Here is a 13,219-nt window from a genome sequence, read left to right on the forward strand (position 1 = left end):
GTATGCTAAGTAAAGAATTCAATGCCACATGAGTGATTTTGTGTTCAGTAGCCCAGGTTGCCAAATCGTCTTCTAGGGAAGTTGTTGGATCGCTTTCAGATCCTGACTCTGTGTCTGATTCACTCTCATCAAGATCACTTGCCATATTGACAGCTTCAGTCTCATCAATATGAGAGAGACAGTCCATAAATGTGTCTTCATCATTTTGAAAACTCGAGTCACTATGCATGCAACTTGACTCATTCCCCCAAGTTGTTGCTTGTATTGTCTGCAGTTGTTGATCCACCTTCTCCTTTGCTTTTCTTCTCAGTGTCCAGTAGGATGGTTCATTGCAAGCCATAGTATTAAGACCTTAACACAAACAAACCCTTTTTTTGTTGTTGTTGTTGCTGCTTACTGGCCTAGCAAGATAATTAACACAATTGATGTACATACCTTCAGTTTACTGTGGATGGATGGTTGTAGAAAACTTTCTGTAGTCTAATTAAAGAAATAACGGAGTTAAATGCTGAAATTTAATAACTACATTTTTAAAATGAAATTGACTTGTGTACTTTTTGTTGAGATAACTCAAAAGTCTTACTGCATCAAGTTGCCTTACATTTTTACGTTTTCTCAACTATTTTTTTTTTACAGTGCAAGGTTTGGGTTAATCAACCGAGAGTTCAAGGTATATGTGACGGTAAGTTAACCTTGCTTTCTGGAATACCCTGGTTAAACCAGGTCTCTAACCGCCACTGAATACAAAATAAAAAAGGTAACTGCGACTCTCACAATTCAGACTTTTTTAATTAAAATTATGAATTTACATCTTGCAATTCTGACTTGTATATCAGAATTGCATGATATAAACTCGCAACTGCTTATAAGTTATAAAGTCAGAATCAAAACTCAAATTTATATCTCAAAATTCTGGTTTTATTTATAGCTATTGTGAGTTTATTTCCTGCAACTGAGAAAATAAGTCAGAATTGTGAGTCACAAGTATCTTTTGCATGTTTTGTTTATTCTGTAGCATGAGCAAGCTTCCACACTAACCACTATACCACAACGCACTATTATTTTAGAACAGTAAGTATCAACTCTACTAGTACTTAAGCTTCTCTGTTCTTTGTTGCTGGGTTGATAAACAGGTTTGCATGAGGAAGCGCAACAGACTGTTGTTTAATGTAGGCCAAAAAAAAAAACCTGTTACATGATGTTCTAGTGCTGAAGTGCAGAAAAGATTAAAGTAAATGTAAAAGGTCAATTGATCGTGTATATGCATGTTTTACAGACTTGGGCATTTGGTTCATTTTAATTTGGTAATATTAAATGCTGCATCTGGAAGTACACATGGGAACTCCTGGAAACAGTTATAACTTCTGCATCATTACTCTGTCTGAAAACTAGTAGTCTGGTTCACAGAAATCCACTGCTCTGTGAGGAAATTGTGCTGGACTTCTGTTTTACTCTGAATGAACGACGGACTGTACTTCTGTAGGTGAGGCTTTCCTATCAATTTGTTGTCTCTTTCACATTTCAGACTTCCAATGTAGAAATATTCACATGAAAATATAACTTTTTAGAGCCTATGTCTATCAAAAAAGTGTGACATCCATGTAAAGTGACTTTGAGAACTGTTTGTGTTTGTACCTACAGCACTTGAGATGTCTGTCTTTCCTTTCATGGTTTGTCTGTTCTTCCTCTATCAACTTCTACTGGCATCTTCAAGTGAGTCAGCTCCTTGTGCTGTATAACAAATGAAAATAGTATTAAAAAAGATTTCATACTACACTTTTGTTAAACAAATGAATGTAAAGTCTGTATGTTTTACTTACTGTTTTCAGATGGTGCATATTATGCACAATTGCCTGAAAGAATAATGGCACTGAGCGGCTCTTGTGTGCAGATACCTTGTACATTTGATGCGCCAGAGGATAAACTGAAGAATCCAGAAAGTACATTTGGCTTCTGGATAAAGACGGGGTATAATTTTAATAATCCCACGAATTTGGTGGTTTTTAATGGAAGTGCAAACATCATCAAAGGATTTAGTCTTATAGAGATACTTGGAAATCTTAGTCAACGTGAATGTACCACTGTTTTCTATGATGTGATGAAGAATCATTCAGACAATTACTACTTTAGGATGGAAATATATCCAGTGTTTTGGATCTACACATATAAGGACAACCCCGTCAACATTTCTGTCTCAGGTATGTGGGTCTCCACTGTAAACTATATTGTTCTGTTATGCTATCAAAATTTTTCTGTGATTTTATGATAATCATGGAGTCATTTCATAAGTTCCCCTATTATTGGTAATCTTTGTCACATCTTTCAATTAAATATATTCTCATACCTTTAAAGGGTTAGTTCACCCAAAAATGAAAATTCTGTCATTAATTACTTACCCTCATGTCGTTCGACACCCGTAAGACCTCCGTTCATCTTCGTAACAGAAATGAAAATATTTTAGTTGAAATCTGATGGCTCTGAAAGGCCTCCATTGGCACAATGGCACGGTTCACTCTCAAGACCCTTAAAAGGTACTAAAGACGTCGTTACAAAGTCCATCTCACTACAGTGGTTCTAAAATAACTTTATGAATTGGCGATAATAGTTTTTGTGCGCAAAAAAACCCTAAATAACGACTTACATATTGATGACGATTTCAAAACAAGGCATAATGAAGCTTCGAAGCGTTACGAATTAGCGAGTCGATTCAGCGGTTTGAATCGCCAAATTTCAGCAGTTTGGCGGTTTGACACGCGATCCGAATCATGAATCGGCTCGCTGATTCATAACGCTTCGAAGCTTCATGATGCCTTGTTTTGAAATCGTCATCACTATGTAAGTCGTTATTTAGGGTTTTTTTGCGCACAAAAACTATTATCGCCGATTCATAGTTATTTTAGAACCACTGTAGTGAGATGGACTTTGTAACGACGTCTTTAGTACCTTTTAAGGGTCTTGAGAGTGTAAAGTGCCATTGTGCCAATGGAGGCCTTTCAGAGCCATCAGATTTCAACTAAAATATCTTCATTTCTGTTCCGAAGATGAACGGAGGTCTTACGGGTGTCGAACGACATGAGGGTAAGTAATTAAAGGTGAACTATGTAGGATTTTTGCAGTAAAACATCCAGAAACCACTAGGCCAGTGTTATATATTTTGTTCAGTTGAGTACTTAGAATATCCCAAATGTTTTCAACTATTCGTAAATCGTGAGAAAATTGCTATTTTAACCAAGGAACCGGGACGTGTGAGCTATGCGTGTGGGGGAGTCGCCTGTCGATTGCGTCATATCTGCGTCACCCTCGGTCTCCGGTTTTATTCAGTGAAACACTTTACTTTCACTGCAGTGTGAACAAGTGTCATAGCAGCCGCCGAGCGAACGTCATAACTTCCTTTTCAACACACTCAGATATATCTAATACGATAAACAGAGCTGCGTTACCTCACACTCAGCACTGGAGAAGAGGAAGTGCCGCCGGCAACCGTGTCATAATAAAAGTCCCGCCAGCGACTATGCCATAATAACAGTCCCGCTCTTCAATCGCTCCTGCGGCCTTGCTCAGCTCCACAACACTCGCTCCTGCTCTGCTTCAGACTACAGTAATGTTAATAATCGCATCCATGAATATGATTTCTGCCCGAGTCCTATCCTGACTGTTTCCCACCGGCTGTGAGGTGAAGACCACATGTCCCGAGATTCTGCGCTCAAACGTGGCGTCATCAAACTACGCCTTTGTTTTGAACAGGCGACCTCTAGTGGACGGAAAAGTTACATAGTGTAGCTTTAATGACAGAATTTTCATTTTTGGGTGAACTAACCCTTTAAAGTTGTTTCAGAAGATGATTCTTTCAATAGTATTTTTCTGTACTTTTTTTTTTTTTTTTTTTTTTTTTCATTTTCCCTTCAGGCTTTTAAATTTGACAGATTAGATTATGTAAAATGTATAATTAATATATGGCTGTATTATACACAGGTATCTTAAATGAAAGTATGGTAATTTATATTTATTTACATATATATATTATGGCATCAAACCATAATAAACTTATAATATATGCCCAACTTTAGTTTCGTCTGTTTGCTGACGTTGCTAAACATCCTGATAGCTATCAATAATAGATTAGGGCTAAATATAAAAAAATGTACATACAGGTGAAGTGATTAACACTGATTATCTCTTCATCGCGGCACCTGTTAGTGGGTGGGATACATTAGGTAGCAAGTGAACATTTCGTCATCAAAGTTGATGAGTTAGAAGCAGGAAAAATCAGCAAGTGTAAGGATTTGAGTGAGTTTGACAAGGGCCAAATTTTGATGGCTAGTCGACTGGGTCAGAGCATCTCCAACTGCAGCTCTTGTGGGGTGTTCCCCGTCTGCAGTGGTCAGTATCTATCAAAAGTGGTCCCAGAAACGAACAGTGGTGAACCGGGTCAGGGGCGGCCAAGGCTCATTGATGCATGTGGGGAGCGAAGGCTGGCCCGTGTGGTCCAATCAAACAGACGACCTACTGTAGCTCAAATTGCTCAAGAAGTTAATGCTGGTTCTGATAGAAAGGTGTGTAAGATCCACTCTTCTTCACAAAGATATCGTATGGCTTCAGAAGACTTGTAATGCAACATTTGTAATTTTTTCCAAGATTACTACTGGAGCTGCCAGTGTGCTACGTTTCAAAAGAGTATTAAACAGCAAGCACAAACTATGCAAAAGTGTCCACCCTTCCAGCACACTATGTGTCTGTCCAAATTCACTTGCTTGTTTTCATTCACTCCTTCAAGTGAACTATATTAGTGGAGTAATATAGGGAATAGTGAATAAGGGGTATAGGAGGCAATTTCAAACACAGCAATTGTTTTCACCCAAAAATATAAAATTTCATCATTTACTCACCCCTATGTTCCAAACCTGTAAGCCTTTAGTTCATCTTAAACACAGATGAAAATATTTTAATGAAATTACAGGTTTCTGTCCCTCCATTGACAGCTATGCAACTACCAGTTTGACGCTTCAGAAAGTTCATAAAGAGATCGTAAAAATAATCCATATGAAATGAGCGTATGGATTTTTGAATTGAACGTACGCATATACATTTTCTGAAGAGACATGATAACTTTATATGATGAACAGATTTTATTTAGGCTTTTATTCACATATAAACATTAATCAACTCACACATCAGATATGTTAAATGAAAGCTCAAGCGTGTTTGCTTGACGTGAGAGAACCAATGAGGTTCATTCTTTTGTTAAACAGCACATTTGAGCTTTTACAAGAACAAATGAGGTTTGTTCTTACTCATCAAGTACAGTTGAGCTTCTGTTTATGTTTGCTGATAAATGTTTATGTGAATCAACCCATTGACTCCCAAGGTGTCAAAAACTGAAGCATGGTCAACTGCCTTCCGTGTCACAATTAAGGCGTTAAAGAGACCCATAGGCTTCAATGAATCAACGAAATAGGGAACTTCATTGCTTTCGATGAGAAACCTTTGGAGACGCATTGGACATGGGAATGTTATTGTCATGATGAAATTATATTTTGGGTTATAATTTTGCCATTATGAAATGTTGGGTTGTGATTCTCAATTTTATCAGCCAACATGATTTAATTTACATATTTTTTTTTTTATGCTGTCTCACGACCAATTGTGTCAATATGTCAGCTTTGATTGTGAAATAGCATTGGCTTGTCGTGTGTCTCTTGACCAATTGCGTCATGCTAAAGAGTCGGGTGTATCTTTTGAATGACATACGACTGCGTGCGTTCACGAAGTGGGATTATTTTCAGCGATTAAACCATTAAGATCCACTCTGTTCTTCACATAAAGATATTGTATGACTTCAGAAGACTTGGAATGCAACATTTGTAATACTTTTATACTGTTTTTGGTCAGTTTTTGCAATAAATACTTTTGTTTGCATGTTACGTGTTGTTGTGAAGTGGGTATGTTTAGAGTTGGAAAGAAATTAAATGTGTCACATTATATGACGCACAAGGCAAACAAATGAAATCAGTGGAGTTCCCTTTTTGTTGATACCGTGACGCCTAGGGTTATCTTTAGCGGCTTAGTTGTGATGCTGAAGGCGCTTGTCTATGCTTCAGTTTTTAACGCCTTGGGAGTGAGAATTTGTTGGAATAAAAACCCAAATTAAATCTGCTCATCATGTAAAGAGATCAAGTATCATCAGAAAATTTTGACTTAACTGCTCGATGCATATGGATTAGCCTTGCAATAGATGCGTGGACTGTCAGTGGAGGGACAGAAATCTCTCAGATTTCATTTAAAATATCTTCCTTTGTGTTTCGAAGATGAACAAAAGTCTTTTGGGTTTGGAATGACATGAGGGTGAGTAATGGATTGATTAATTTTTTTGTTTGTTTTTTTGTTTGTTGGTGAACTAACCCTTTAATGGCATTTGGTAACACTTTATAATAACTACATGCTATGAAGCATTAGTTAAGCATTAGTAAATAGTTAATTCATAATTTATAAAGCATTAATAGACATTAATTAGCAGTTTATAAATACAGCTATATATTCTTTATTCTTGATTTATAAGCATATCTATAATGTGTTTAATAATTGTATTTTCATACTTTATAATTAATCAATTCATAATTTCTAAATTAAGTATTACATTATTTACAAACCAGTTATTTAGGAGTTGTCAGTGGTTCATATGATAATTTAGAAAGTGTAAGTAAAGGATAAATAAACTATTTAAATGTACATTTATACATCTTATTATTTAGACATATTTACTCAGTGTGTTAATAAATGCTTTATTAACATGTATTCATAATGTAATTCATGATTAATTCAGGTAGTTATGAAATATTTAGTAGTTGTCAGTTAACTATATCTGTGAGCTTATCTAAAGTGGGGACTATTTATGCCTCGTAAAGCTTTTACAAAGGAGATTTAAAGGCTCAGTTCTCTTCTGAACAGAAAAAGCAAACAAACACAAAACAGAAGAATATAGCACATAGAAATATGTATGAACCTCTTCAATGTCATAGAAAATAATATTCCTGTAGACCGCCAGAAAACATAACTGCAGTCAAACGAAACCAAGCCTCTGCAATCTGTATAAAAATAAATGTATGTAAAGTGTAAACATTGCTGAATAAAAATGTACCAGTGGATTACACTGGATTACAGGAGTGCCAAAATACAACAAATACAATTTAAATAAAAAAATAATAATATAATACAATATTTTGCAGTGTCAAAACAGTACTAACTTTAAAACATTAGAGAACAGCCGTGCAGAAGAGAACTGAGCCCTTAAATCTCCTTTGTAAAAGCTTTACGAGGCATAAATAGTCCCCACTTTAGATGAGCTCACAGAAATAGTTAACTGACAACTACTAAATATTTCACAACTACCTGAATTAATCATGAATTACAGTATGAATACATGTTAATAAAGCATTTATTAACACAATGAGTAACTATTACTATATGTCTAAATAATAAGATGTATAAATGTACATTTAAATAGTTTATTAATCCTTTACTTACACTTTCTAAATGATCTGATGAACCACTGACAACTCCTAAATAACTGGTTTGTAAATAATGTAATACTTAATTTAGAAATTATTAATTGATAATTTATAAAGTATGAAAAAACAATTATTAAACACCTTATAGACATGCTTATATAAATCAAGAATAGAACATTTATAGCTGTATTTATAAACTGCTTAATAATGATTGTTAATGCTTTATAAATGATGAATTAACTATTTACTAATGCTTAACTAATGCTTCATAGCGTGTAGTTATTATAAAGTGTTACCTGGCATGGTATGTACTTTTTGCCCTGTAGATTCACCTCAACCTCTTATTCTTAAACCCAATGATCTGAAAGAAGTGATGGAGAAAACCACAGTCAATCTGAACTGCTCTGCTGAAGCCCCCTGCCCCAAACATCCTCCCACAATATCCTGGTCCAACATCCCTGAATCTGCCAACATTACAACACAGTTACAGGAGAAACCTGATAAAACCCATTTAATGTTTTCACACGTGACCTTCGAAGCTTCATACATGGATCACAAAAAAAACATCTCCTGCACTGCTACATATCCAAGAAAAACATCTGAAGACTCGACTGTAGAGACCACTGTGATGCTACGAGTCCTGTGTAAGAGACTTGGGAGTAGTTTTGCTCTGTTATTATTATTATTATTATTATTATTATTATGTTTAGATTTGTAATATTATTGCATCTTGTTTATCTAAAGAAGTTTCTAAAGAAGTATTTTGTCCCCAAGTTCCTCCAAAAGAAACTCACATCATCGATCCATCTGCTTCAGTCTCTGTTGGCACTAATGTGACTTTGACCTGCAAAAGCAAAGCCAGTCCATCAAATAACATGACCTTCTCCTGGCACAAACGTGGAGAGGACAGTCAGCTGGATTTAGGAGAACAACTGACCTTTCCTGTAAATAAGAGGAGTGGAGGCTGGTACTTTTGCATAGCAAAGAATAAACATGGTTTTCAAAAGTCAAACGAGATCCAACTGATTGTGGGAGGTGAGTTTATTTCTATATACAGATACTAAACATTATCTAATGATAATAATAGGTTACCCCAGTTTTATGATTGAATTTTATTTTTAAATGTCCTGCTATTGAACAGCTAATTTTGCTTTATTTTTTTCTAGCTGGCTCGGTTTCATTAGAATCACTGTCTTTGATCATTGGCTGTGTAGTAGGAGTTTCAGCATTTCTGTTGCTATTTCTTCTGATAACACTTTTCCTAAGGTAAGCAGTTAGATGTTGAATTGTATGGAATAGAGAATTAATTAATTCAGACCTGTCATGTCACTTTGAAACATAACATATATCAAATCTGGTGTTCACAATATGGTGGTCCGTTATGTATTTTATGGATTTCTGCTTTTACTATTAATACAGAGTGCAAAGGGTAAAGGCATCCACTATTAGGGAAACCAACGTCTCAGATCAGGTATGTTTTACATTCTTTTAGCAGATCACGTTACTGCCATTTCAAACAGGAAGTGCCATAATAAGCAGATATCAATACCTTGTTTTTACATAATAGTTTATTATGTACAGAAACCAAGGACAGTGGATCCACATAAACAGTCATTTATTATGTTTGCTCTTTCAGGGTCTGGAAAATCAAGTGCAGATTAGCTCCATTTATGCTAATGGTGCTTTTGTGTCGGGTGAAGAGCTAGAGATGCCAATCTATGAGAATGACATAGTTGCACTATGGAGAGATTGACTTCTCCACTCCCCAAACCAAAAGCACCACAGTGAAGAGTTCAGGACAAGAGACGCTATATGCAGAGGTCAGAGGCCCAGAGAAGGAGATGAACCAGGATTAGTTTACATTAGAATAAATGGCTTGAGTGAATGGCTGTGTAGTATGTAGTATGTAGTGTATGGCTCAGCTTGGCTTGTCTCGTCTCATATGTGTATTGTCATCCTGTATGGAAAATAACATTTAACAACTTTATAAAAAATAAAAAAATTATATATATATATATATATATATATATATATATATATATATATATATATATATATATATATATATATATATATATATATATATATATATATATATATTACTGTATATCAATATCACATAAATTATTTTTTCTCATAGTGATAGTCCAAAGTCTACAAGTCAGGTGTTTAAATGCCTCATCTTAAGTATTCTGTAATTATAAACTTGATTTATGTTTTTTTTTTTTTTGGTCCTGTTAATTGTTCCAATTTTCTTCATTCTGTCCTCCCTAAATGGTAATTCAAACATCTGATTATCATCCTAACCCTATTTTTGATCAATTTTGTTTTCAGGTAAAATTGTGTATATTTGTTCATCACAACTATAGTTTATTTTAAATTAAAGTGATTTCAGTCAGAGGAGTTAAGAACAGATCTTAAACACCTTTTACTGTCAGGTTATTTCACGTTATTTCACAACATTAGCCATCGAAATTTTGAAGACCTTCCTGTGAAGATTTAAATGTTTGTTTGTTTGTTTGTTTTGTTTATTAGTTTATAATGACGTGGACAGTCCCTTTTTTATAAAAAGAGCAGCTTTAGCCTCTACGGCTAATTTCCAGCTGTAGTCCCCGGCCAGTTGTTAATAGGCATACATCAAGTAAAATAAATTACAATTATATTTACAACAGGGCTAAGCAAGAGGGTGTAAGACGTACAAATGTGTGACACACACACACTTGAGGCAAGCAAAAACAAACAAGCACCAATTGCAAAGACAAACAAACAATGCAAGCACAAACAAACAAGCACCAATTACAAAGACATAAAAGCAGTTCATGCATTAAAACAGTTCAAATTTGCGAACAAAATAATCATACAAAAGCCACATTGAGACACAAGACCTAACATTGAGGCAGGCAACAAAAGTCTAATGGCAGCAACATGACCATGTCACATCACAAACACATCCCATCTGTCAGATTAATGTGTGCAGTTATAATTGTCGGACAGCCAGTTTTTAAGGTGTGTAGTAAAGGAGGAATACGTATGTATGTCTTTTATTTTAATGGGCAATGAGTTCCAGTTTCGTATTGCTGTGACAGAAAATGATAATTGACCAAATGTGCTTTTCCTGAATGGGATAAGAAGGTCCCCTCGTGTAGTGCTTCTGGTGCTCTGACTGCTATTATTTCGTTGGATTAAGAGTGAATTTAAGGGAGCAGGAGCAGTATTATGCAAGATTTTATAGACCAGACAGATGTTTTTATATTTGATTACATCTTCCCAGCTTAGCAGTTTGTGGTTATTAAGAATAATACAATGATGTGAACTGTTAGGCTTCTGGTCCAAGACTTTAAGAGTTTTTTTTATAAAGAATTGCTAATGGTTTTCGTGATAATTTGTTAATTTGTCCCCATCTTGTCAGACAATATGTTAGATGTGACATAATCATGGCATCCATAAATAATTTGGCAGCATTAAAAGTAAGTGCATTTCTAATATATCTAAAATTAGCTAAGATAAACTTGACCCTATTGCACACTTTCTTAATATGTGCTTTAAAAGAAAGATTAGAGTCAATAACTACGCCCAAATACTTAAATTGTGGCACGATACTAATGTTTTGACCCAAAATTGTTATATTTGACACAAGGTTACATTGCCTCTTTGTGAAAAACATTCCCACAGTTTTATCTACATTTAATTGGAGACACGAACGATTTAGCCAATTGGTGATCTGATCCATAGCTATGGTCAGTTTGGCAGCAGCCAGATGTTTTGTTTTGGCATGCACATAAATGACAGTGTCATCCGCATACATTAGTGTATTAATATCAGGGCAAACTGATGGCAGATCATTAATATATAGACTAAACAAAAGCGGGCCAAGTATAGATCCTTGTGGTACGCCTGTGAATAAATTAAGAACTGATGAACGATGGTTATTCACAGCAACATATTGAGTTCTACCAGTTAAATATGACTTGATCCATTTAATTGCAGAAGGAGAGAAATTAAAAGAGTTTAGCAAGAAGGACCTGATGGTTGACTGTGTCAAAAGCTTTACGAAGGTCTAAGAACACAGCGCCAACGACACCTCCCTTGTCAACCATTGCTCGTACAGTCTCTAAAAAGAAACAGTTAGCTGTTTCTGCAGAGTGATGGGCCCTGAAACCAAACTGCATCGGGTGAAGAGTAAATGGACTATTATTAAGGAAAGAGACAAGCTGCTCTGATACAAATTTTTCAACAACCTTGGAGACCACAGGTAGAATACTAATTGGACGGTAGTTAGATATGTTCAGAGGGTCATTTGACTTAAATATGGGAGTTACAATTGCAGTCTTCCAAATAGTTGGAAATATCCCCTCTAATACTGACTAGTTAATAATTTGTGTGATAGGGTTGGCTAGATGTTCATTCAGGGATTTAAGCATTTTAGAGTCCATTCCATAAATATCTTTTGCTGTTGAGTTTTTAAGAGAATTAATAATTGCCTGAGTTTTAATTTCAGAAATCGGTTGAATACAAAAAGAAGGCTTAGTTTCATCTATTTTAGCAATATCTACAGTTGTTAGAGGAAAATTCTGCACGATTTCATCCACAGAATTGATAAAATATTCATTAAAAGCAACAGCTATTTGTGCTGGATCTTGTATTAATTTACCTTTCAGGTTCAACTCAAGCTGGTTTCTAAGCCTGTGGCTAATTCCCATCAAATTCTTAATCTGTTCCCAGATCAACTTTGTGTTACCCTTTCCCTCATTAATAATTGTTATAAAAAAATTGGCTTTTGCTTTTCTGATTACCTGATTACGTAATGAAGTGAACTTAATCCTATCACTATTTAACTTAGTTTTTAATGATCTTTTTAAAGCAGAGTCTCTTTCTTTCATCAGATTAAATATATCCGTACTGAGCCAAGGAAGAGCATTTTTTTTATTTTTACCTTTTACCTTTCTAGTGAACTCCTTAAATAGACTTTGTAGCTTAATGGCAAACATCTTGCTGACTTCTTCTATGTTGGTCCCAGTAAATATATTTGTCCATTTGGTCTGCTGTACTGCCCTTTGAAAATGATCCATTTCATTCTTTGGGATCCTAAGTTGCTCCACAGGTTTATTAGAATGATGAAAGCGCTTTTTTGTAAGTTTTCTTGTCAGTAATGTCAGATTATGGTCAGACAGTCCAGTAATAAAATTAAATGTTTTTACAATTCGTTCAGGCTTGTTACTGAATATTAAATCTATCTGTGTCTGAGATGATGTAGTTATTCTAGTAGGTCCTTCCAACAATTGGGTAAAATCCAGACTGTCTGTGATCTGCTTAAGAGATTTCCTACTAGTCTTATTTAGCCAGTTACAGTTTAGATCACCAAGCAGTATTACCTCAGTTTTAAAATCACATGCTTGAAGTAGCTTGTTAAAAGTGACATAGAAATCATTATTAGTGGAGGGAGGACGATATACAACAATGAGCACAAAAGACATTTCAGATGAGAGCACTATATTCAACCCAATACACTCCAAATCATGGTCAAGAGGCCAACATATCTGATGACATTTGATGTGATCTTTTATATAAATCATGACCCCTCCCCCTCTTCCCTCAGATCTGTCCCATCTAAAGATATTATACCCTGGTACATGTAATGCGGCAGATGGAGAGTTGCTATGTAACCACGATTCTGACAGGCCTAGAAAGTCTAGGTTAGAGTTAGAGAGAAGATG

The 13,219-nt window shown here is 35.3% G+C and overlaps 1 protein-coding gene across 1 annotated transcript; it reads left to right on the plus strand.

Annotated features, from left to right (window-relative positions):
* Positions 1-1,166: 1,166 nt before the first annotated feature.
* LOC307119323 (myelin-associated glycoprotein-like) lies at positions 1,167-9,493 on the plus strand. The gene is made up of 5 exons (XM_079805535.1): positions 1,167-1,483; positions 1,642-1,713; positions 1,830-2,198; positions 7,832-8,149; positions 8,280-9,493. Exons 2-5 carry the CDS (start codon positions 1,650-1,652, stop codon positions 8,567-8,569), a joined length of 1,041 nt encoding a protein of 346 aa, XP_079661661.1. The 5' UTR covers positions 1,167-1,483; positions 1,642-1,649; the 3' UTR covers positions 8,570-9,493.
* The last annotated feature ends 3,726 nt before the right edge of the window (positions 9,494-13,219 follow it).

Source organism: Gobio gobio (assembly GCF_949357685.1).
Source record: "Gobio gobio genome assembly, chromosome: 23".
Classification (NCBI taxonomy): domain Eukaryota; kingdom Metazoa; phylum Chordata; class Actinopteri; order Cypriniformes; family Gobionidae; genus Gobio; species Gobio gobio.

Excerpts from the sequence above, each read along its gene's own strand:
- LOC307119323 (XM_079805535.1), top strand. The coding sequence starts at position 1,650 with ATGTCTGTCTTTCCTTTCATGGTTTGTCTGTTCTTCCTCTATCAACTT. Across the intron at positions 2,199-7,831 it reads CGTCAACATTTCTGTCTCAG|ATTCACCTCAACCTCTTATT; the intron begins GTATGTGGGTCT and ends TTTGCCCTGTAG. Across the intron at positions 8,150-8,279 it reads TGTGATGCTACGAGTCCTGT|TTCCTCCAAAAGAAACTCAC; the intron begins GTAAGAGACTTG and ends TTTGTCCCCAAG.